The sequence below is a fragment of the Sphaerodactylus townsendi genome, linkage group LG17 (assembly GCF_021028975.2).
Source record: "Sphaerodactylus townsendi isolate TG3544 linkage group LG17, MPM_Stown_v2.3, whole genome shotgun sequence".
Classification (NCBI taxonomy): Eukaryota; Metazoa; Chordata; class Lepidosauria; order Squamata; family Sphaerodactylidae; genus Sphaerodactylus; species Sphaerodactylus townsendi.
Genome location: NC_059441.1, coordinates 18,370,611 through 18,392,244, shown reverse-complemented (window position 1 = coordinate 18,392,244; position 21,634 = coordinate 18,370,611). Strand labels below are relative to the sequence as shown.

Genomic DNA, 21,634 nt, shown 5'->3' with positions numbered 1-21,634 from the left:
TCTCCTGGAACATGTGGCCACATTGGGGACCAGTGTTTAGAAGAGCCACAGATGGCCACAGGAAAGAGTCCAAGCCACTGAGCATCACTGCTGCAGAGAGCATTAACATCAGAAATTTAAAGTTGCATTACATGTGCCTTTATGTTCTGTAAACCATAACCACCTTGTGTTGCAAAACTGATCTCATCAGTTTGGAGTAAAGCATCAGTGTGTTACTCTGGTTTCTTTTTTTAAAAAAAATAATTTTTATTTCATCAACCAAAGAGTACAGGCAAAGAAAAGAAAGATAACAATAGCAGTAAGAATAATATATTTTAAAAACGATTAGAGTGGATCTGCATTTATGTCCTTGTAAAATAACGTAACATTAATTAGTATACTGAACAGAAAAACCTTATTCATTAATCATTAAGCAATCTAGTCACTCTTGCTGCATTCTTGTTGATTACATGTAAAGAGGAATTAATAGATTCGTATGATTTTTTTGTACATAAAAACAGTTATAACAGTTCAAGAAGTTCTTACTCCAATCAGTATATTAAAATATTTGTCCTTAATTTGAAATTATCTATTAATATATGTATATCTAAAAGCGTATGCGTTATTGTTAAATACATTGACCGTAACGTCATATATCACTATGTATATGACTAAATAGGTTTTTCTGTTATATAATTCTTAAAATAGAGCTCCTATTTCTCTTTGAATTCATGTTTTGAGGAAATGGGGGAATGTCTGGCCCTTCAACCTCAGTTCCACAAATGTGTTTTGGGATGATCTTGTCCCTGTGAGTAATTCCCCTTCTTTTATGGGAAGAACTAGAATACCCATCCCACCCTTCAACAAAAGCCATTATCTGACTCAGTTAAACTGATTTTTTTTTCTTAAAAAATAGAAAAAGTAAATCTGAAAATTGGACTTAGGAGTAGACTCGTTAGCATTATATTTATAAAAATGAAGTAAACTCCAGTGTTGAAGAACCTTGATTTTATGCCTGAGGGAAGGGCTCAAAAAGCATGTTTGTGATTGTGTGTGCTACAATACAGGCACACATATTTTTAAGGTAATATTTTGTAAAGTGCAGGACCCACACAGGTAATTTTAGAACCTATTCTGAAAGGCTCAGAATGACATTAATGCATGCAGAGTGGAGTGTAGAAATTCCAGCCAGATTTTAAGAAGATGCCCAGACTGACTTAATTGAATGCAGAGCGTCTCTTCCACTTAATCCATCTCTTCCTGTGCACTAGTCAGATTAAAATAATGATGGCTATTCCCTGACAGAATTTGTCTTACAGGGGCTTGGCGTGGGCTCAGTAATAAAGGTGTGTGTGTGTGTGTGGGGGGGGGGGGGTTGACATTTAAAATCCACCAGGTGATGTCGGCTCGCTCTTGCAAATGTTTAGAATTTTCCCCTGCAATATTTCTCTTTTTAAGGCTGCCGAGAAAAGGAATAAAGACCTCGAGGAGAAAGTCAGAGCTCTGAAGACGGAGGTGGAAGACAGCAGACACAGACAAAACAACCTTAAGACTGACTTACAGACTTTTTTAGATGTACTAGATGGAAAGATTGATGAATTGCACGATTTCCGGCAAGGACTATCTAAACTGGGTATTGACAATTAGGGGCGGGGGGGATTTGTAAGTTTAACATGGGGTATGTTGTTTAACCCGAAACGTCTCTTTCCCAAAAGGCAACTAGAGTATCCTTCTTGTTTGTAATGTAATTTGTACATAGAAACATAATCCTCCCCCCCCCCATTTTTTCCTTTCAAAAATTGCTGTTTTGTTTTGTTTTTTACTTTGAATATAGGAAATTGTTTCTTGCTGTTCTGGCCTTTGAGGATTTATATACCTGTTGGGGAAGGATCTAGCCTCAGAAAATGGGAAGTAGATCTATCTTAAAGTGAATGTGCAGTTTAGTTGTTACAGGGAAATCTTTTCTATCTTAAGGGCTGCTAGAACTGCAAACACAGAAATAAGAAGTGTCTTCTCCCACTATATTGATGATCAGTTAAACTGATTTTTAAACTCCCATGCTGTTCTATCCCCTTTTCTTGTGGACAGATGTGGCAAAAATTCCTGCTGACTGTCCATGGGGCTTGAGGAAAATGCCTTCAGAACAGGAACCAATCAGTGAGGTATAATTTGAAGAAATGACGCCATGGGCTTCTAATGTTCAGGAGGACTCTTCTGTAAAACTCACCGTGTTTAATATGTGGACACCTGAGTGGAGTGCAGACCACAGGTCTTGACTTTGTACACTACAGATAGGATGGAGGTAGATCCCACTTGCAAATGTGGATGACAATTTCCTTTCCTCCAGCATCTCCAGTTTATATCTGCATAATATATATACCTGCTATCAGGATGTTAGGAGATTGAACTTCTTCCTTTTTCTTCTTGGAGTCCACGGGCATTTCTCCTGTGGAGCAAATATAGGGTTGCCAACTTAGGGTTGGAAAGGAGAATGGTGGGAGCAGAGTCTGAAATGGGTTTGGGGGTGGGAAGGCCCCCACAGGGTGTAATGCCACAGAGTCCACCCTTCTAAGCAAGCATTGTCTCCAGAGAAACTGATTTCTGTTGTCTGGAGGTCAGTTGTAATTCTGGAGGATCTCCAGTCTTCCCCTCAAAGTGGGCAACCCCAATCAAATTACTGTTGTGGGTTTTCGGGGCTGTGGTCTGGCAGTTTGGGCTGTTAATGTTTCACCCACATTTGGGAGCAAAAATCAGCCGACCACAGCCCAGAAAACCCACAACAGCCAGTTGATTCTGGCTCTGAAAGCCCTAATCAAATTATTAGCTTCCCAGCCGCCTTTATTGTTTCTGGAAAGTTGATAGTAGCTAAGCCCAAATTCCACATGTGAGATCAGGTGTAACAGCAAGCAGGTAGCTTTGAAGGGAAGAGGGCTTATAGCAGTGTGCTAGAATTAAGATTCCACACAAGGATCCTTAAAGCCCACTGCTATCACCCCGTTCCTAAGCCAGAAGATGTTGTGGAACCAGGCATGAAGGATGGCACCTTGTCTTACCTGGCCGTTGATGGGAATGATGCTCCAAGAGGTGGAGGCACTCTGCATACACTCAGAATCGCTCCTCTTTTATAATCATTCTGGCTTATTTTGATACTCAACCCTGATATAGAAATGGGACAAAGAGATCTGCAAAGTTCTGTAAACTGCTGTATCTGGGTGATTTTTCCCCCCCAAGCAAATTGTGAGAGGAAATGAAAAGATTTATTGTGTATCTGCTTCCCCATGTTTGTCTTTCCAGGGGAAGGGTTTTTTGTGGGGGCGGGGGAGGATATACTGTCAACAAATGTCTCCTCTGGAAGACAGGTATTAGCTCCCCACACTTACGTATGCACACAGTTGCAATGCTTTTGTAGCTAACCGGTGTGCCGATTTGCCAGACCCTCTCAAGTCAGACCTGAAACAAAACAAGCAAACTATCACCTAAGACCAAAGTGTCTTCGTAGAGCCAAGTAAAGATCATAATGGATCATGGGAGACAGCGACGCTGCCCCCAACACAAGGGCGAAATCCAACAGACTGTGTCCTGGCAGAGCCATTATCACTGGGTCCCAACTCCGCCTTTGCTGTGCTTATTCTGAGAAAACCAGACACGGCCTTTCGTAGATGTTATCGGGATGGAAGGGCTTGGTGTTCTCGTGCGGGCTGCTTCCCACACAGTTCCAGAAGCATCTAAATCTAGAGCTTGCATGAAACACCGTGTTTCCCTGAAAATTAGACAGGGTCTTATATTAATTTTTGATGCAACAGAGGCTTATTTGATGCAAAAGAGGCTTATTTTCAGGGGATGTCTTATTTTTTGCGTCCGCTCAGGGGGCGGGGGTGTTCCGGGGGTAGGTGGGGGCGTGGCAGGGGTGCAGGGAGGGGGCTGTGCCAGGGAATCTAACTAGGGCTTATTTTTGGAGTAGGGCTTATATTTCAAGCATCCTCCAAAAACACAGAAAAATCATGCCAGGGCTTATTTTCGAGGTAGGTCTTATTTTTCAGGGAAACACGGTACGAAGTGTAGCAGCAACATGGTTATATCTTGTGTGAGTGCTGAATTCAGTCATCTCCGAAGCAGCATGTAAAAAGCCAATAAGACTCTGCTCTGGTAAGATCATCCCTTTCTCGGCCACCTTCATTATCCGCCCTTGTTACTTCCACTGAGCTCTTGAACTCAGCTCCTTAATGCAGAAGTACCAGGATTCCAACACGAAGCCTCAGGCACTTGAAGGTTGTGCTCCACATATTCTTTCATGCTGTTTCCTGGGTCCCTTTCACTTCAGGCCACTTCTAACACTGCAGGAAAGGTAGGCTGGGTTTGTATCGACCCAATATTCTGGGTTGTGTTTTGTGTGTCTTTTTTGTCATTCTGTAGGGGTCGAACACATTCGTCTTCAGGAATGTGTTTTTAAAACATCCGTTGCAGCAGCAACAACAACAAAAAGTTGGTAGCACAACATAAATCTGTCTCTCAGCCTGCAAGCAGCTGAAGTGTGCTTGTGACTGTTCCCCTTCCTCTCTTGCAAAGTGCTGCACTGGAGATGGCAGTTTAAATATCAGCATTCGTTCGGGGGGGGGGGGGGGGGGGAAAGGAGCTTAGCAGAAGCTAGTCACAGCTCCTTAGCTGTTAAAAACTTAAATCTATTTTTTGCTGCGCTGTTAAAACAGTCGTCTAGTCTGCAGACATGCCCTGTGTAAAGATGCACTATTGAATTGCAAGGTAGTGGAGGTGTTAGCTCTTCCAACAGCGAAATAAGATTCTTTGTTGTGCTAGACGGGCAGAGGGGTTTCCGGCTGCTGTTGGTCACGACCTCCTAGAGAGGGATCCTGTGACCAGAAAGGAGAAGCAGGAGACCAATCATTCAGTAAGCCTGTGGACACAAGAGAGGCTTAAGTAAGAAGAATTGGGCAGTGAGTGTCTGTGTGAAGAGTCTCAGCTGACTTATGGAGAACCCGTAAGGCTTTCGAGGCGAGAGGCAAATAGTGGTGGTTTTGCCACTGTCTGCCTCTACACAGCAATCCTGGACTTCCTTGGTGGTTTCCCATCCAAGTACTAGCCACGGTCAACCCAGCTTAGCTTGGGAAATCTGTGATCCTGGGGCAGTGAGTCGAAAATTTCTGGATGTTTTGAAGCCATGAGGGAACATTAAATGGGGGGGAGGGGTTGGGAGGGCAGTGGCGGGATTAATGAAAAATTTAAATATGCAATGCTTTCTTATCAAGTTTAAATTTACCTTAGTGCTTTGATAGCATACAGTGCATCATTTATACATTAGCATATAAAATAGTAGCATTTGGCATATTTATGAAATTTCAAGGGATTAAATGCCTTAGTTTTCTATAAGCCAAAAAGCCAAAAACAAATTTTTGTAGTAGAACAAGGGGCGTTGTTTGGGCTGAAACCATATCATACAGTTACAAAGCGACTAGCAGCATATTCGGATATCAAACTTTATAATAGAAAACAGTATTAGACACGCTATTGCAGATCAACAGTGAACACTCGAACAATAAATATTGCATGTGTCAACTCTGCACAGGAATTATGCTCTGCCACAGATTTCTTGCATAAATGTTCTCAGTACAGCATCTTAAAAGCAAGGGTCTTGGTTAGGGTTGAATTTGATGAGGGTTGAGGGTTTGAGGGTTGAATTTGATGAGGGTTGAGGGTTTGAGGGTTGAATTTGATGAGGGTTGAGGGTTTGAGGGTTGAATTTGATGAGGGTTGAGGGTTTGAGGGTTGAATTTGATGAGAGTGGGATTTGGGGATGTAAGGGGACTCAGTGGGGTTTGATGCCAAAGAGTCTGCTGCCTATAGTCCTCTACGGCAACTGCGCTCTGTTGTCTTGAAATCATATGCAAACGGATTCCTGGAAACTGACAGTCCTATTTAAAAGACTCTACTCCTAAAAGAGAAAATAGTGAATTGGATTATTTTTTTAAGCACTGCCCCAAATTTCTAATTTTTCTCTAGGGAGGTTCAGGGAAGGACACCTCTACTCCCTGGTCCTTCACATCTTGAACAATGATACATTTGTAAGAAGAAGGTGCTCACCAGCCAAAGCCGTTGAAAGGAATTGCTAGCTACTGCTGCCACCTGTTTTTCCTGTAGGAGGTCCTAGTCCAGCGGTACCCTAAAAGCCCTGTCACTTCCTCTCCCAGGAGAGGGGGAGCGAGGGGGCTTTTAACAACCGGTTCTCCTGAACCAGGCTGAACCAGCTGAATCCCACCACTGCCCCAAAGCTAAGAACCTGCTCCTTGGAAGGGGGAGAGCTTTCCCATCCAGAACAGAAGACAACCAAATTGTTGAGTCAGACCTTCCCTCCGCCAGTAGTACCTCCAAAGCCTCATCAAGAGAAACCCACAACCAACCACTATGGAAGCACCACTTTGCGTGTCTTGCAACTGTAGCTGTCCTGACTTGTTTCCCAGCAAAGCCAGCTGGGATACCAGCTATGCCAGAGGTCTGCAACCTGCGGCTCTCCAGATGTTCATGGACTGCAAATCCCATCAGCCAATTAGCCATGCTGGCAGGGGCTGATGGGATTTGTAGTCCATGAACATCTGGAGAGCCGCAGGTTGCAGACCCCTGAGCTATGCTCACCAGGGGATAGATCAAAGGCACTGAAGCCAAAAATGTCAAGACAAATCCTGAACCGAGCACCTGCAAGCTGAATCCTGCACTCACTCACTGCAGTTAAAATAAATCATGGTTCCGTGCTATGTCTGGACTGAGCTGCTACATCAATGAAGGCGTGGGTGGCGGCAGGTTCGGACGGATCCTGATGGCGCTTGTCCTGTTGGTTTTGTTCGAACAAGGGGCTCTGCCTGCCATCTGCGTTGCGTGGTGGTGTGGCTTGCCAGTGACAAATTCCTTCACGTTTTAAAAAACGAAACGGGTTAGTGAAATAGAATAGCCATGATAAATAACGCCAAGACTGCCTTACTGTATTTTTTAAATTGAGAGATCTGACGTTCCTTCTCCCCGTTGTTTTCCTTTAAGCTCCATCTGTTGCGCTGACCTGTGTGTTGAAAACCAACATCTTGGCTTCTTATTTAGGTGTAGATGCTGAAAGAAAACTTCGCAGGGCTTGTGTTGGCTACACTTTCCTTCCCAGCAGTCATCAAGTCTGCTGACAGTAAGTTTATGTGAATCATTAATTCCACCCCCACCCCCGCCCATAGCTGTCATCTTAGATTAGGGTTTGCCAGACGCCTTGGAGTTACCTGTTGAGCTAGAAGGGCAGGGTATACCTCTTTAAAATAATGAAACTCCGTTTCTGAAGGAATGGAAACTCCTGGACTTCTGTTTTTGACACAGGATTAGGAAAACCCTTCATTCAGATCTATCTTGCTGGTGTTGCACCTGATATCCCTATTCGAAATCCACCCCCACCATACGTGGCTTGAGGCAATAATTACTTCCTCGTCAACATCTGGCATAGAGGGATAGTATTGGCCTACCTTGCAGGCTGGATGTAAAAGGGAGTGTTGAAGTTCTGTATTAATGCTATTACATACTTCCTCTGGTGGGCTGCAAAGGAAAGTACACAGGAGTGGTGAGCCTGCTTCCAGTGACCTCTGGATTAAAATCTGGGGCAAATTATTATGTGAGTCCATGCCTTTGATAAAATGAAAGGAATGTCAAGTTGAATATTTGAAGGGAGGGTCTTTGCAGGCATATGTCAGTAAATCTTCATTTTTGTGAGACTTATGCAAGAAACGGGGTATGTGACTGCCAGAGGCGTATCTAGGGAAAATGTAGCCCAGTGCAAAATCTGAGACTTCCGCCCATCCCCCGGTATGGGCAGCTGCCCTCCCTTACTACACCCAAGCAATGTTTTTGCACCATGTTATCTCAAAGTGTATGGACCCGGAGGGGAGAGAAGGAGGGGTGTGGGGGGCACCCCCCATGTGAGTAAATGGTCGCAGCCTAGGGACATTTGACCCCATATGTCCCCCTGGGAGGTACGCCCCTGGTGATTGCCAGCCAGTAGATGCAAACACATAAACAGCATGTATCAAGTCCCATGAAAATCAAAGTAACCTAGCACCCTGCCCCTTCATTTCAGTGGAGTTTTGAAGTCAGCGTGAATAAGCTCTGAATTGTGCTCCTATCCTCCTAATCCAGCAAGACCTTGCAGGACAGAGGCTCCAGATACACATACAACAGTGCCTCTGCTATCAAGGATATGCCATTTATTTCAGTGAGTGAAGCCGCTTTTCATGCCGTGTTCCTAGAGAGTGACTTCCTTTGTTGTAGTAGCTGTTACAGGGAGCTCAGTAAGCTTGTTACAGGGAGCTCTTGACCGGGGTAGTACATCCTTCGAAGACTGAGCAGCCACTGGTACTAGATAACTGCACAATTTGCACGTGGATGGTTGTGCTCTTCTTTGGAAAATGTACTGGCCTTTTATTTCAAACTAGCTAAAATGTCATTTTTTTGTGCATTGATCTTTTTTACTGTTTCGCAGAACTTTCCTGAGTTCTGCTGAAACATTGAAGCAATTGTTCAAAGACTCACCGAATTCTCTAAAAACTGGGCAGTTTTTGTGTAGGTCCTTTAAGTAATGTTCAGCTGGAGCTGAGAGAGAGGGAACAAAGTACATTTTTACACATCGAAAGGCACAGTGCCTCTTTATTGTTTATTTTTTTTATTTACCTGCCTTTCTGCTTTCTGTGAGCCCATCACGTAAGAGGAATTGCTTGGGTTTGGCAGTCTTTTCATAAAACCTTCACATTTTTTGGCTTTTGTTTGTAACTTTTGTTTGCTTTAGGATATCAAATGGGTGATGGCGTAAGGAATTTCAGTGTCTTAACTCGGGCTTGTAAATAAATAGCCACTTTCCTGGTCACCTTATGATAGATAAAAGAGTGTGTTCTCTGAATGACCAGCAAAGGAAGCATTAGAAAAAGTGGTTCTTGGTCATGAGTGGTCATTTGACATATAATATGGGTGGGCAAGCTGATAGAAACTATTCTAGTAACTGTTGTGTACTTCTTTGCAGGACTGTCTTGAATATTGTAGACTGTTTTCTCAGTAATAAGAGCCCCTGAATTACCGGGTCTGTAAGATATCTATTGAGGAATGTTACGAATGCACTTGCCATAAAGCACTCAATGTTCTATTGACAGAGGATGATGTAACATCCCCACAGCAAAGTTAAATATTTTCATAAGCAACTGAGGAAGAATCTGAGTCTCCAGCCCAGTTTGACTGTGATCAAACAAAGCGATGAAAAAAAAATGACTGAAAAATATCAAGGTGCATAAAAACATTTTGTATGCGTGTTTTAAAACTACATTTTTCTGTTGCATCAGGTGGGGTATAAATCTAGACTCCTCCTCCTCCTTCTCCCAAGCAGCCATTTTCCCAAGGTGAACTGGTCTCTATTGCCTGGAGATCGGTTGTAATAGAGTAGGCAACCTACTTGCGTAGGGAATTTTTCCCTATGGTGAGATTGCACTTCTCATCTAACATATCCGTATGCTGCCCTTAGGAGATCAGAAGTACGTCTTGTCGATGGATAAAGAAAGCTTCAAACAGTGTGACTAACAGAGCCATCTACATAAGATACAATTTTTATAGCCTGGCCCAGCTGAACTGCTGCCAGTGACAACACTGGAGCCATGCAGTGCGTGGCATAGCTTTGACCAGTCGGCTTACTTGGTAACCCTATTTTCATCACCTGTTGTGAGTACAGTCCCTCGTGGGACTGTGTAAGCACAGGCTCATGCATGCCTGCACAGAAGACACTTTTCTGCAAGTAAAATCCAGCTGCAAAGTGTATTGAAAGTGCATTATTCTGCATGTGTGGAAGGGGCTTCACTGAACAACAGTTGCAAGTACGCTCAACTTTTTTTAGGATATCAAATGGGTGATGGCGTAAGGAATTTCACTGTCTTAACTCGGGCTTGTGAATAAATAGCCACTTTCCTGGTCACCTTATGATAGATAAAAGAGTGTGTTCTCTGAATGACCAGCAAAGGAAGCATTAGAAAAAGTGGTTCTTAGCCATGAGTGGTCATTTGACATATAATATGGGTGGGCAAGCTTTTTTCCACCATTAGGAGTCTTTTAGAACGAGATTGTTGTCAACCAACAGGATTTACCCACTGTGGGAAGACTGAGGGCACGTTCGCACATGCAGAATAATGCACTTTCAATCCACTTTCACGATTGTTTGCAAGTGGGTTTTGCTATTCCGCACAGTAAAATCCAGCTGCGAAGTGCATTGAAAGTGCATTATTCTGCATGTGTGGAAGTGCCCTCATAGTTCAGTGGCAGAAAGCATATCTTTTGTGTACAGATGGTATTTCTAACAAAAGGCTAGGAGAAAACCCCTGCACAAGGCTTTGGAGAGTTGGTGCCAGTCAGAGTGGGCCATACTGTGTTAGGTGAACCACATGTAAGTGAACAACACAGTGTCATAGGTTCACAAGTATTGAGGAATATACCATTACTAAAATTATGACGGCTTTGGCATCCTCGGCACTGGAGTGAATTGGCCTAGTTATATTTTCTGTTTTCAATATCTAGTTAGCAATAATTTCTTTTTTAGCCATATTCCAGCTAAGGAGGAGAATTATTTTTTTAAAGCTCTTGAATTTGATTTCTTGTTTGTTTTCCAGTTGTGTGTGTCTGGATGGGTAGGTGGCTGACAGTGCTGAAAAATTCAAAATTTAGAGTTTTTTTACTGAAACTATAATAGTCTGAAATTGCATTTTTGATGTACTGAGCACCTTGCTTTAAAAAAAATAATAATCAAGTTTAGCCCTCCCTTGTAGTTCACAATACGAGAGTATTTCATTGTGATTTTGCTATACCAAAATGTTTTAAACCATTATGAGACTTTAGTAATGAATTTGTAAACTTTTTTTACTGGTTAAAGTACAGTGGCTAAATTTAACCATGTGGGGAAACAGTGGCCCAATTCAAATGTATACTTTTGTCTAGATTTAAAATATTTGATATGTGGTTTAATTTCTACAGAGTGATTATCAGTCAGTTTGGTGTGAAATTGCCTTTTACCTTGTTATTTGTTTACCGTGAATAAGTATTTTTAATTTTAAAAAAAATTCTCCTCCAGGTCACTGAATCATAGCAACCTCTATGTTTGCAACCTCTCCAAGTTATCAGTTATCAGTACATACTGTTTTTATATATTTGAAAAAGATACTTGATTTTTTCCTTTATGAAACATATTTTTGTGATTTTTATCATTTTATTGTATTATACAGATGTTTTATGTACAATATACATAGTTTAAGTTTTAAAAAAACAACCCGTTGTGTCTTGTGTGGCTTGATGAAGTTCTGGTTTTCTGAAATGATACATTCTTTGTTGCTTTATTTTATAATGGGGGGATTTTTAAAAAGACTCGGGATGGAACACTGAGGCTCCTTCCCAGTGGTGGGATCCAAAAATTTTAGTAACTGGTTCTCATGGTGGTGGGATTCAAACTGTGGCATAGCGCCAATGCGGCTGGGCGGGGCACGACGGGGGTGTGGCTTGGCATTCCTGAGCAGGGCTGTGGCAAGGACGCAGCCTCTGTGCCGGTCCTTGGGCGGGAAACAAATGCACACAGGCGCAGGCTGCCACGCACGCCGGTGCACCTCCTGCTAGACTGCGTCAAGTTCTGCGCGCTACTGCTGAGAGGAGGGGCGTAACTAAGGCAAAAATCACGTGGCAAAATCACCAATTAGTAACTCCCTCTCGGCACACGCAAATAATTAGTAGCCTACTCTCGGGAACCTGTGAGAACCTGCTGGATCCCACCTCTGCCCCTTCCGCACATGAAGAATAGTGCACTTTTAATCCACTTTCACAATTGTTTGCGAGTGGATTTTGCTATTCTGCACAGTAAAATCCAGCTGCAGAGTGCCTTGAAAGTGGATTGAAAGTGCCTTATTCTGCATGTGCGGAAGGGGCCTAAGAAACACTGATAATAATTGGCAAGGCCTGGACTGTGCCTGCATCATGATGTCCAAGAACGGACTGAAAGGGATGGGTTGTTTCTTGTTATAGTCCTCCCACTCTGAAAAACGTATAATCATGAAAACAAAACCCTGCTGCATGAGAGAGTCAAAGTGTGGTCTGGGGTGCTTCCTGCAGGACTACTTGTATAGTGAGCCAGGTTGGTATAGTGGTTAAGAGCAGTGGACTCTAATCTGGTGAACCGGGTTTGATTCCCCACTCCTCCACATGAACAGTGGACTCTTATCTGGTGAACTCAATTTGTGTACCTACTTCTCCTTCTGGATAACCTTGGACCAGTCACAGTTCTTTCCGAACTCTTTCAGCCCTACATGGCAAGAACTGACCAGGACTTGACAACTTCTGTGGGTCTGAAATGAAGGTAGATCATATGTACCAATCTAAGGCTCATTCCGCACATGCAGAATAATGCACTTTCAAACTGCTTTCAGTGCTCTTTGAAGCTATGCGGAATAGCAAAATCCACTTGCAAACAGTTGTGAAAGTGGTTTGAAAATGCATTATTTTGCGTGTGCGGAAGGGGCCTCAGATTCTTGAAGGAATGTTGGATTAAATTTTTTACTAACATTTATTATTATTGTTATTATGTTAAAAATGCCTGTCCCCTGCCCATGCCATTGGCAAACCACTTCAAGATCTAAGGGAAGTTTCCAGGGCAGCTATGCTTCGTGGAGGGCCGCTGCTGTTTCCGGGGGACTGGAACTATCCAAAAACACACCACACACGGAGCTAAAATCTTGGGGAGTCCCCAGAGTATCTCTTTGGATTTTACCCATTAAGGCCTGCCTAGCAAGCTCGACTGTTGGGAACGTCATATTCCAGAATGGTTGGCCTTGTCATCCAGAGACAAGTCAACAGAACAAAATTAATTATACGTGATGAAGAGGCTCTTGGCTTTCTCTTTGTTCTGCTCATTAACAAAGACGTCGTTCGATGGCTCAGCCTTGCCCTCCGCTTGGAAATGCAGCTTCCATTGCATGCTTTCCATGGACTGAAGATGGACTCCTGCTGAAGGGTCACGTGCCGGTGGCTTTGGAGGATGTGGGCAGAAAGCTGGAGACTTTCATGGTAAGTGTTGTTGGAAGTGAAGGACTTTACACTGTTACGCTGTTTCCTGACTCAATCTACAGAGGGGGTTTTACTAGAGAGCTAGTGGCTAGATAGGGACCTAGGGATTTGACACCTTTACTCTATCATGCTGGTTCTATCCTTTTGATGTTAGACCAGGGGTAGGGAACCTGCAGCTTCAGATGAGCAAACAGGAATCTGCTACTCCATCAAGTTCCCTTTCAGCATGGCCAATTGGCCATGCTGAAAGGGGCTGATGGGAATTGCAGTTCCTGAACATCTGGAGAGCCGCAGGTTCCCTACCCCTGTGTTAGACTGATACTCTCAGGGACTTCCTTCCTTCCGGCTTCTTCCTCGACCCCTTCTCCATTCTTCTTCCTACCATGCCTAGAGAGAGGATGGATGCTCCGCGCAACCATCTGCATCCAGCTAGATTAGGTTAGCATAGTGACTCTACCTACCTACCTTTCTATCCAGAATGGAGTTCACTAATAAATACTCTTTTTATTAGATTAGAAACTACAACTGACTCCGACTTTCTTTTGTGTAAGCTTGCTGCACATTGGGATCCATCACACGCACACGCACGCACACAAGGTAAGGCTTCTGCTGTGTTCTAGCCACCCGTGCTGCTCTGCTAACTACGAATAGGGATAATCTCCAACTACCAGGAGCACTTAATCCAACAAGTGTCATCTTGAGTAAAATCTTGAAGCATGTGCTTTTATACCGACATGTTCCACCTGTGACTAAAAACCCTTGCTACCCTGTGTCTTTCCAGTTCTTTTCTCTTCTCTCAGTTTCCGTTCTCTTACAAGACGTTCTGTCAAATAGAGAGATGGGTAGAGAGGTCCACTAAATTCAACAGCAGCAGACACAAGTCCAGCAGCCTTTTCTTTGGTGATTCTAGTCCTCTGAAATGCTCTGTGTCAAGATCAAGGGATGTAATTGTACCTCTCCTGCATTGGTGAGACCTCACCTGGAATATTGTGTCCAATTCTGGGCACCGCAATTCAAGAAGGATATTGACAAGCTGGAATGGGCCCAGAGAAGAGCAACCAAAATGGTCAAAAGTCCATGCATGGTCAACGGGCCCAGAGAAGAGCAACCAAAATGGTCAAAAGTCCATCCATACCCTACGAGGAAAGACTTAGGGAGCTGGGTATGTTTAATTTGGTGAAGAGAAGGTGAAGAGGTGACATGATAGCCATGTTTAGATATCTGAAGGGATGTCATGTGGGTGAGGGAGCAAGCTTGTTTTCTGCTGCCCCAGAGACTAGGTCACGGAGTAATGGGTTCAAGATAATGGAAAAGAGATTCCACTTAAACATCAGGAAGAACTTCCTGACTGTCAGGGCTGTTCGACAGTGGAATGCACTACCTCAGAGTGTGGTGGAGTCTCCTTCTTTGGAGGTTTTTAAAGAGAGGCTGCATGGCCATCTGTCAGGATTGCTTTGGCTGTGTGTTCCTGCATTGCAGGGGGTTGGACTTGATGGCCCTTGGGGTCTCTTCCAACTCTATGATTCTATGCAATGAAGCCCATGTGTGCTTTTAGGCATTCAGAAGAGCCATAACATCTTTCTTCTCAACTGCCATTCTAGAAGGGGCAGGACTGAACAGATTAGCCATCTTTGGAGCTACTAAAGACCCCCATGTTCTAATCTGGCCTATGTACCTCAAGCAGCCTTAATATTTGTCTCCAATCCAAGGTGAGTACTGTGATCAGAGTATTTTATCAACTCAGACTGTAACAGTCTAAGAAGACACATACCACCAGCTACCACCTTCCTAGATAACAAGTTTTCCCAGCGTGCCTGATATCCTTGTATGAACATCAGGCCTTGAAAGGAATAGGGATGGTGTCACTTCAGCTCTGCTAGATGCCAGATGGAGGGGGACATGCTGTTTCATGTCATCTGTTGCCAGAGGTTCTCCTCGGTCCATTGGGTTACTCTCTCTGAGCCAGGAAGAGCCTTTGGGGGATGGAGCATTAGAAAGAAGGCCTGAACTGTTAGTTCCAAATAATTTAGCTGGAGGAACCAGGCAACTGCTGTTGCTATGGAGATAGAAGCACTCCGTGATGGTGGCCTACAGGAACATCTCTGCAACACACTCCTAATTATAGTATACCAAAATCACCCACTCACAGCAAAGACAGATTGGGCTAGTGTGACAAAATGCTTTCCTTTTAAATACTACATGGAGAAGGAGGTCAAAATTAAACCCTTTCTCCCCATTTCCCCCTGCCCCGAGTTGCAAAGCGAAAGGGTATCCTTAATGAGCTTAACAGTTAATAGAGACCTCAGAATGGTGCATATATTTTGGGAAGTGGGAACTTTCCGTTTGAACTCCAGCTCACCTCAGTTCTCCCCACCCCAAATTACGCTGTAAGTAGTAAGCACTATTGAGCACAGTTGGGACTTCTTCTGAGCCAATATGCCTAGAATCACCATGTGCTGTTATCTGTGGTGATTCTAATTTGGAGAACCGAGTTTGATTCCCCACTTCTCCACCTGAGTGGTGGAGGCTTATCTGGTGAACCAGATGTGTTTCCACACTCCTACATTCCTGCTGGGTGACCTTGGGCTAGTCTCAGCCCCACCTACCTCCCAAGGTGTCTGTTGTGGGGAGAGAAAAAGAAAGGAGCTTGTAAGCCACCTTGAGTCTCCTTACAGGAGAGAAAGGTGGGGTATAAATCCAAGCTCTTCTTCTTTACTGTTGATTCTGTGGTTTGCATTTGAAGTATGTATGTATATGCTGTCAAGTTGCAACCAATTCATGGCAAACCCATCAAGGGTTTTTTAGCTCAACCGCAAAGCAGAGTTGGTTTGCCATTGCCATTCCCTACAAAGCCTTCTTTGGTGGTCTCCCATCCAAGTATCCCTCCAAGTCAGAATCTATAACCATTCTTCCAGCCTTGCTGTACTTCTGCACATGTGCAGAAAGAGAGGGGTTTTTGGTGGCAATTTTTTAATAGATTTGCTTGCTAGATGAATCTTCAGGTGCTTAATTGCTGTGGAGAAAACTTGAAACACCAGACTGAGAGGGACATATGAATGTTTCTGTATTTTGAAGCTGTTTTCTGTACAAGAGCTAGTATAATATGGAAGACCACCACCAGTATTCAAAGGCTGGGTATCTGTGATGGCTAACAATCTTAGTTTCTGTTCTCTCACAAAGGCATAACTTTTTTTGGAAGTTTTGACAATAGGCAGGCATGGTACAGTCAGTTTATTTGATCTAAAAAACCATTTATTCAGGTAAAGGGTGGATTGTCAACTACCTACAACATGTTGACAGGCTGATTGGTTTACAGTGTCCTCCAAAGCAGAATTAAACCCTTTCCGTGTCCGTTGAAGTCAATGGACTTGGAAAAATGTGATTCTGTTAAGGAGGGCAGCGTTAGTACTTTCAGACAAGACTGATCCACCATCTCCTCTGTAGTGAAGGCTGCAGTTGAATGTGCATTTACTCTGGAGTTAAGTGCACATAAGAGGACAGTCCTCTAAGAAATTGCATGAGGGACCCACGCACACACAAACAACACACACTCTTTCCCCCTAGATTCAGGTGGGTAGCCATGTTGGTCCGAGGCAGCAGAAAAATATTTGAGTCCAGTGGCACCTATAAGACCAATAAAGGTTGTTTTCTTGGTATAAACTTCTGTGCACATGCAGACTTCTTCAGATTCTTCTAGTGCACAGGTGTCAAACTTGCGGCCCTCCAGATGTTATGGGCTACAGTTCCCATCATCCCCTGCCAGCAGTTTGACACCTGTATTCTAGAGCTAACCTATCTTTAAGACTCTTCACACTTACTTTAGACTGTACGCTGTGGTCACCGGTGGTTGGCATCTCTTCTGCGGCTGATGCTGCATATAATCCTCACACCCAGCATACGTAACAGGCACATTAAAAGCAGCCTCTAGGGCTCACCGAAATGCCAACTCCTTGTGTAGGGCTTTAGGAAGTCTCTTTTCACTCCCCCTGATGTAAATTTTAATTGGCTTCTCAGGAGAGAGGCTGAGAAAGGTTCTAATGTAGGTGAGGAGATGGGCGGGGGGGGGGGCAGTAATTCCTCTGTAGCTCTTGAGTCCCAAAGAATGGTGGTGACTCATTCCATAAGGAGGCTGACTGGAAGACAGGTGTGTTCCTTGCTGGTTCCTCGTCTGGCAGGCTCGAAATCTCTTACTCCCACTCTGAGGGGGTGGGACAGGCACACATTCTGGTGACTGATTTGTTCCTCTTGTGGCTCAGCTGTTATGAGTGGCTGTTTTTGTAATAAATGGCTTATTCTCGTCCCATTGGTGCCGCAAATATAAGAGCACTTCTCACTTTGGCATGCCTCAATGATAGCACGCCGTGTTGCTGAAATAAAGGCATAAAAATGGCATATCATTTCGACGGTTGGAAAATATTTTATATCTAAAGATAGCGTTGATTTGAGAACCAGCATATGGGTTGGATCCAGCAGGTCCATTCAACTCCGCAGGGCCTGTAAAACGGACCTGTTCCGCCAGGCATTCGGTCAGCCGGGTTAATTGAGACCCCATGTGATCTTGGTCTCCAGTGGGCTTGGTTGGGGGCTTTTATCGCCATCTGTTACAGACATCGTTCCGTTTAGTATTTATTGTTGCTGTTTTAAATTGGTTTTAATCTGAATTGTTTTATGTGTATTATACTCTATGTCAGTGGTGGCGAACCTATGGCACGGGTGCCAGAAGTGGCACTCAGAGCCCTCTCTGTGGGCACACACAGAGTCCCCCCCCCCCCCCCCCCCACACACATCTAGGCTGGCCTGGACCACTGGGCTCGATTATTAGCATTAAACCTAAGTCCTAGTTTTGGGAAGCAGTGCTAGGTAACCCCTGTTAAGTAGCTAAGTTAAACCCCCCACTGATTTTCATGCAAAGAACTAAAGCGCGATCCTTTACCAGCTGGGTTGCTGACACAATGGGGCTTGCTTCTTGGAGTAAACCCTCCTAGTAGTCGTGATTCAATTCCCGTTGGAAGACTTGCACGGGTTAAGCTTCAAAACAAAGCCAGCTTAATTACCACCAAGCTTTACCTCCCGAAAGTAACACACGCCTGAGACCAACTGTTTTTTTCTAAATCAGGGTAGGAATCTTATGTTTTCCATTTCATACTAGGAACTCCATACCCTATCAGTTTGGGTCAGCATGGCCAACTGGCACATGCTGGTAGGGCCTGGGATGGGGAATTGTAGTTCCTGAACATCTGGAGAGCCGCAGGTTCCCTACCCCTGTTCTAAACAAAAACCTCAGTATTCAGGTTAAATTGCCGTGTTGGCACTTTGCGATAAATAAGTGGGTTTTGGGTCGCAATTTGGGCACTCGGTCTTGAAAAGGTTCGCCATCACTTCTCTATCTGTTATGTATAGTCTTATGTTGTACACCACCTGAGCCCTTTGGGGGAGGGCGGTTTAAAAATCGGAAAAACAAACAAACAAACAAACAAACAAATACTTGAAATTCTTTCCTCTAAAGGAAAAGGTCAGCAGAACAGGAAAAGCTTCCTCTAATGGAATAGATCTGCCGTGTCCAACCCTGGGTATTTGATTCCTGTTTACTGTTTAATTATGCCATAAACTCCCCCATTCTTGGTTAAACGTTTGTGTTGGGAAGTTCTGTGACTGGGATTTTTTCCTCAGGTCGAGCAAGGCAGTGCGCTTTGTCCACCTCCGCCCAAATTAAATTCCCTTTCAAAGCTGTTGTGTTGATCTTCATCTATTATTAAAGTGGCACTCGCGCTTGGTGTCTGCAGCGGTGGCGGACGCGACGCTTCCTGCTGCGATCTCCATCTTGTTCTGCCGTTTTTCATTGCTTTGAAGCAATATGCCCCTTTCCCCCTCCCAGCAATACATCATCTCGCTATGCCCCTGGGTGCCGGTGTACTTTCTCTGATGTAAAGACGGAGAAGTTGAACGTGGAGTGGTTCCCAAGGTAAAGAATGCAGGCTCCTAAATGCCATTTCCTTTTAAGCCATAGGTGGCAATACCAAACTTGCATGCCCATTCCTAGCAAACAATTTTAAGCTGCTGCCCAGTTACTATTTTAATCTCTCAGCACAATTGCTTTCTACATTATCATTTATGGTTGCTGTTCCAGTCATTCTATGAAACTTATCAGCAAAACTCTGTGCAGAATTACTCCTGTCTTAAGCTGCTGGTCTTTAGATGTTGGATTTTGTTGTTGTTAATTGCAGAACTAGAACGACCATTGGCTCAGTTTGAGGAGTATCGGTCTCAGAGCTCTATCTGCAAGACCTTTCTGCAGTTAGACAGTCATGAGAGTGTCTGGGTAGGACCGAAGAGACGCAGGTTCAAATCTGTTCTGTGCCATGAAGCGAGGTGGGTAATCATCTGGTAGAGCGGTAGGTGTCCTGGCCTGGAGGACCCAGGCAAGCCCAATGTCATCAGATCTGGGCGGCTAAGCAAAGTCAGCCCTAATTAGTACTTGGAAGAGAGGTCACCAAGGAAGTCCAGGGTTGCTCTGTGGAGACAGACAATAGGAAACATCTCTTGCCTTGAAAACTAAGGTTGCTGTAGGACTAACTGGAAATTTTAGGAAATGACCTCAAGTAACCCCAATGACCTACAATGGGCAAACTTCCCAGGGAGCAGCAGTGGCGTAGTGGTTAAGAGCGGGTGTACTCTGATCTGGACGAACCGGGTTTGATTCCCCACTCTGCTGCCTGAGCTGTGGAGGCTTATCTGGGGAATTCCAATTAGCCTGTGCACTCCCAACACACACCAGCTGGGTGACCTTGAGCTAGTCACAGTTCTTCTGAGCTCTCTCAGCCCCACCTACCTCACAGGGTGTTTGTTGTGACGGGGGGAGGGAAAGGAGTTTGTAAGCCCCTTTGAGTCTCCTATAGGAGAGAAAGGGGGATATAAATCCAACTCTTCTTCTACTTCTTAGATTTTTGAAAAATGACCTCAAGTGACCCATTGCTGGCTTCTGGATCCAGCCAATGGGATATGAATTGAACTGCTGAAGAATAGTCCCAACCCCAACCAGGCACCATAGTAATGTCAGTCAGTGGTACAACAAAAATCACAAACAGGACCAGGCGAACTGGCGACCTGTCCCTTAAGCACCAGGCACAAGCATGGGCAGGAGTTATCCAGGTCAAGAATGCTTTCTTCAAGGAGTTTCAGGTAGGTAGTTGTGTTGGGAGAAGGACAGAAAAACACACCTACCCAAACACACTAAGAAAGTAAAGAAAGACCAACACACGTGTCTCTCCTTCTCTGATAAATATCTCCATGTATTCACAGCCTTGAGGAAAAAACGAAGACATTTATATTTAATTGTGTCAAACAGTTCAGTTTTGTACACAAACTAAATCATAAATTATACATCATGCTGTTAAAACAGTAAGTTTAGCTTTTATAAGAACTGCATATGTTTCAAATTGTTTACTTTTTCCAAAAAAAAGGAACAAAAATGTTTCCTGTGGCATCAACAGTCTTAGAAATTTCACAGCTCTGGTTATAGATTCTAGTACAGTTCATGATATTTCTCATTATAGATTAATTTTATACTAGATAAGAGCATTGCCTCCCGCCATAGGATTACAGGGAGTGAATTTTATATCTCCATGGACTATAATTTCATTTGTTCTGCCATACATCTCTAATTGGCCATGCTGGCAGGGGCTGATGGGAATTGTAGTCCATAACATCTGGAGTGCCAAAGGTTCGCCACCACTGCCATTGGACATGGTGGCATGTTTACAAACATGAAATCAAACTGAAGAAATATATTCCAAATTTGCCACCAGCTTAATAACAAAAGCACGTAGGACCTATTTGACGATTATAGCTGGTCAATGCCATTCTTTCTTCGGAACAAATCCTCTATAACAGTGGTTCCCAACCTGGGATACGTGCCAGAGCGTTTGGAGGCACGCGAAAAAAATTACATAACAGGTTTGCTAATATGGGAGTAAAATTCTGGGGAAATGGGTTGCCAAGGGGTATATGAGTGAAAAAAGATTGGAATAGGAGCTACAGACTAGCAAACCCTATTGAACAATTTAAAGTGGGAGGGGAAATTTTTAAAAAATCCTTCAACTGCCTCACTGCCCAGAAACTTCAAAGTAAGTTTTTGTTAAGACACACAGAAAACAGTAGCAGATTTTGACAGACAGCAGAAAAGCAAAAGACATTTACAGGAAGGCTTATTAGCAAAATGTAGCAGAGAAACTAAGCCAAAGGAACTTCTGATGGGCAGAAATTAAGGTATTTTACTTAGGTCTCCATTATACTGCTTGCTTCCATGTTAACCTTAAATAAATGCAGGGGTTGAGCAGAGACTTAGGAAAAAGGAACTAGACAAGGGGTTTTGCCCTACTGTGAATTTCTATACAGTGACGTATCTGCCTAGGGACAAGGGGTATCCCTTGTCCCCGGGCACCACGCTTCTGGTCACATGGGGGCGCAAAATCGGCCCCCCATGTGACCAGGAAGTCCTGCTGTCTTGTCGTTTTCACGTGCCTTGACCTCAACCCCACCCTGGACTCCCCCC

The 21,634-nt window shown here is 43.9% G+C and overlaps 1 protein-coding gene and 1 long non-coding RNA gene across 3 annotated transcripts in view; one reads left to right on the top strand and one right to left on the bottom strand.

The window, feature by feature from the left end:
- HOMER2 (homer scaffold protein 2) overlaps positions 1-3,244 on the top strand; it is a 74,330-nt gene extending 71,086 nt beyond the window's left edge. For both annotated transcript variants that reach the window (XM_048519619.1, XM_048519618.1), the window contains one exon: positions 1,438-3,244. In XM_048519619.1, coding sequence (XP_048375576.1) covers positions 1,438-1,626 — 189 coding nt within the window. In that variant the 3' untranslated portion in view covers positions 1,627-3,244. The remainder of the gene's footprint in view (positions 1-1,437) is intronic.
- Positions 3,245-20,346: 17,102 nt separating this feature from the next.
- LOC125424555 lies at positions 20,347-21,606 on the bottom strand. Its single transcript, XR_007243252.1, has 2 exons — positions 20,816-21,606; positions 20,347-20,626 (listed from the first exon to the last, which is right to left on the bottom strand). It is a non-coding gene; the product is annotated as an uncharacterized LOC125424555 (long non-coding RNA).
- Positions 21,607-21,634: the final 28 nt, after the last annotated feature.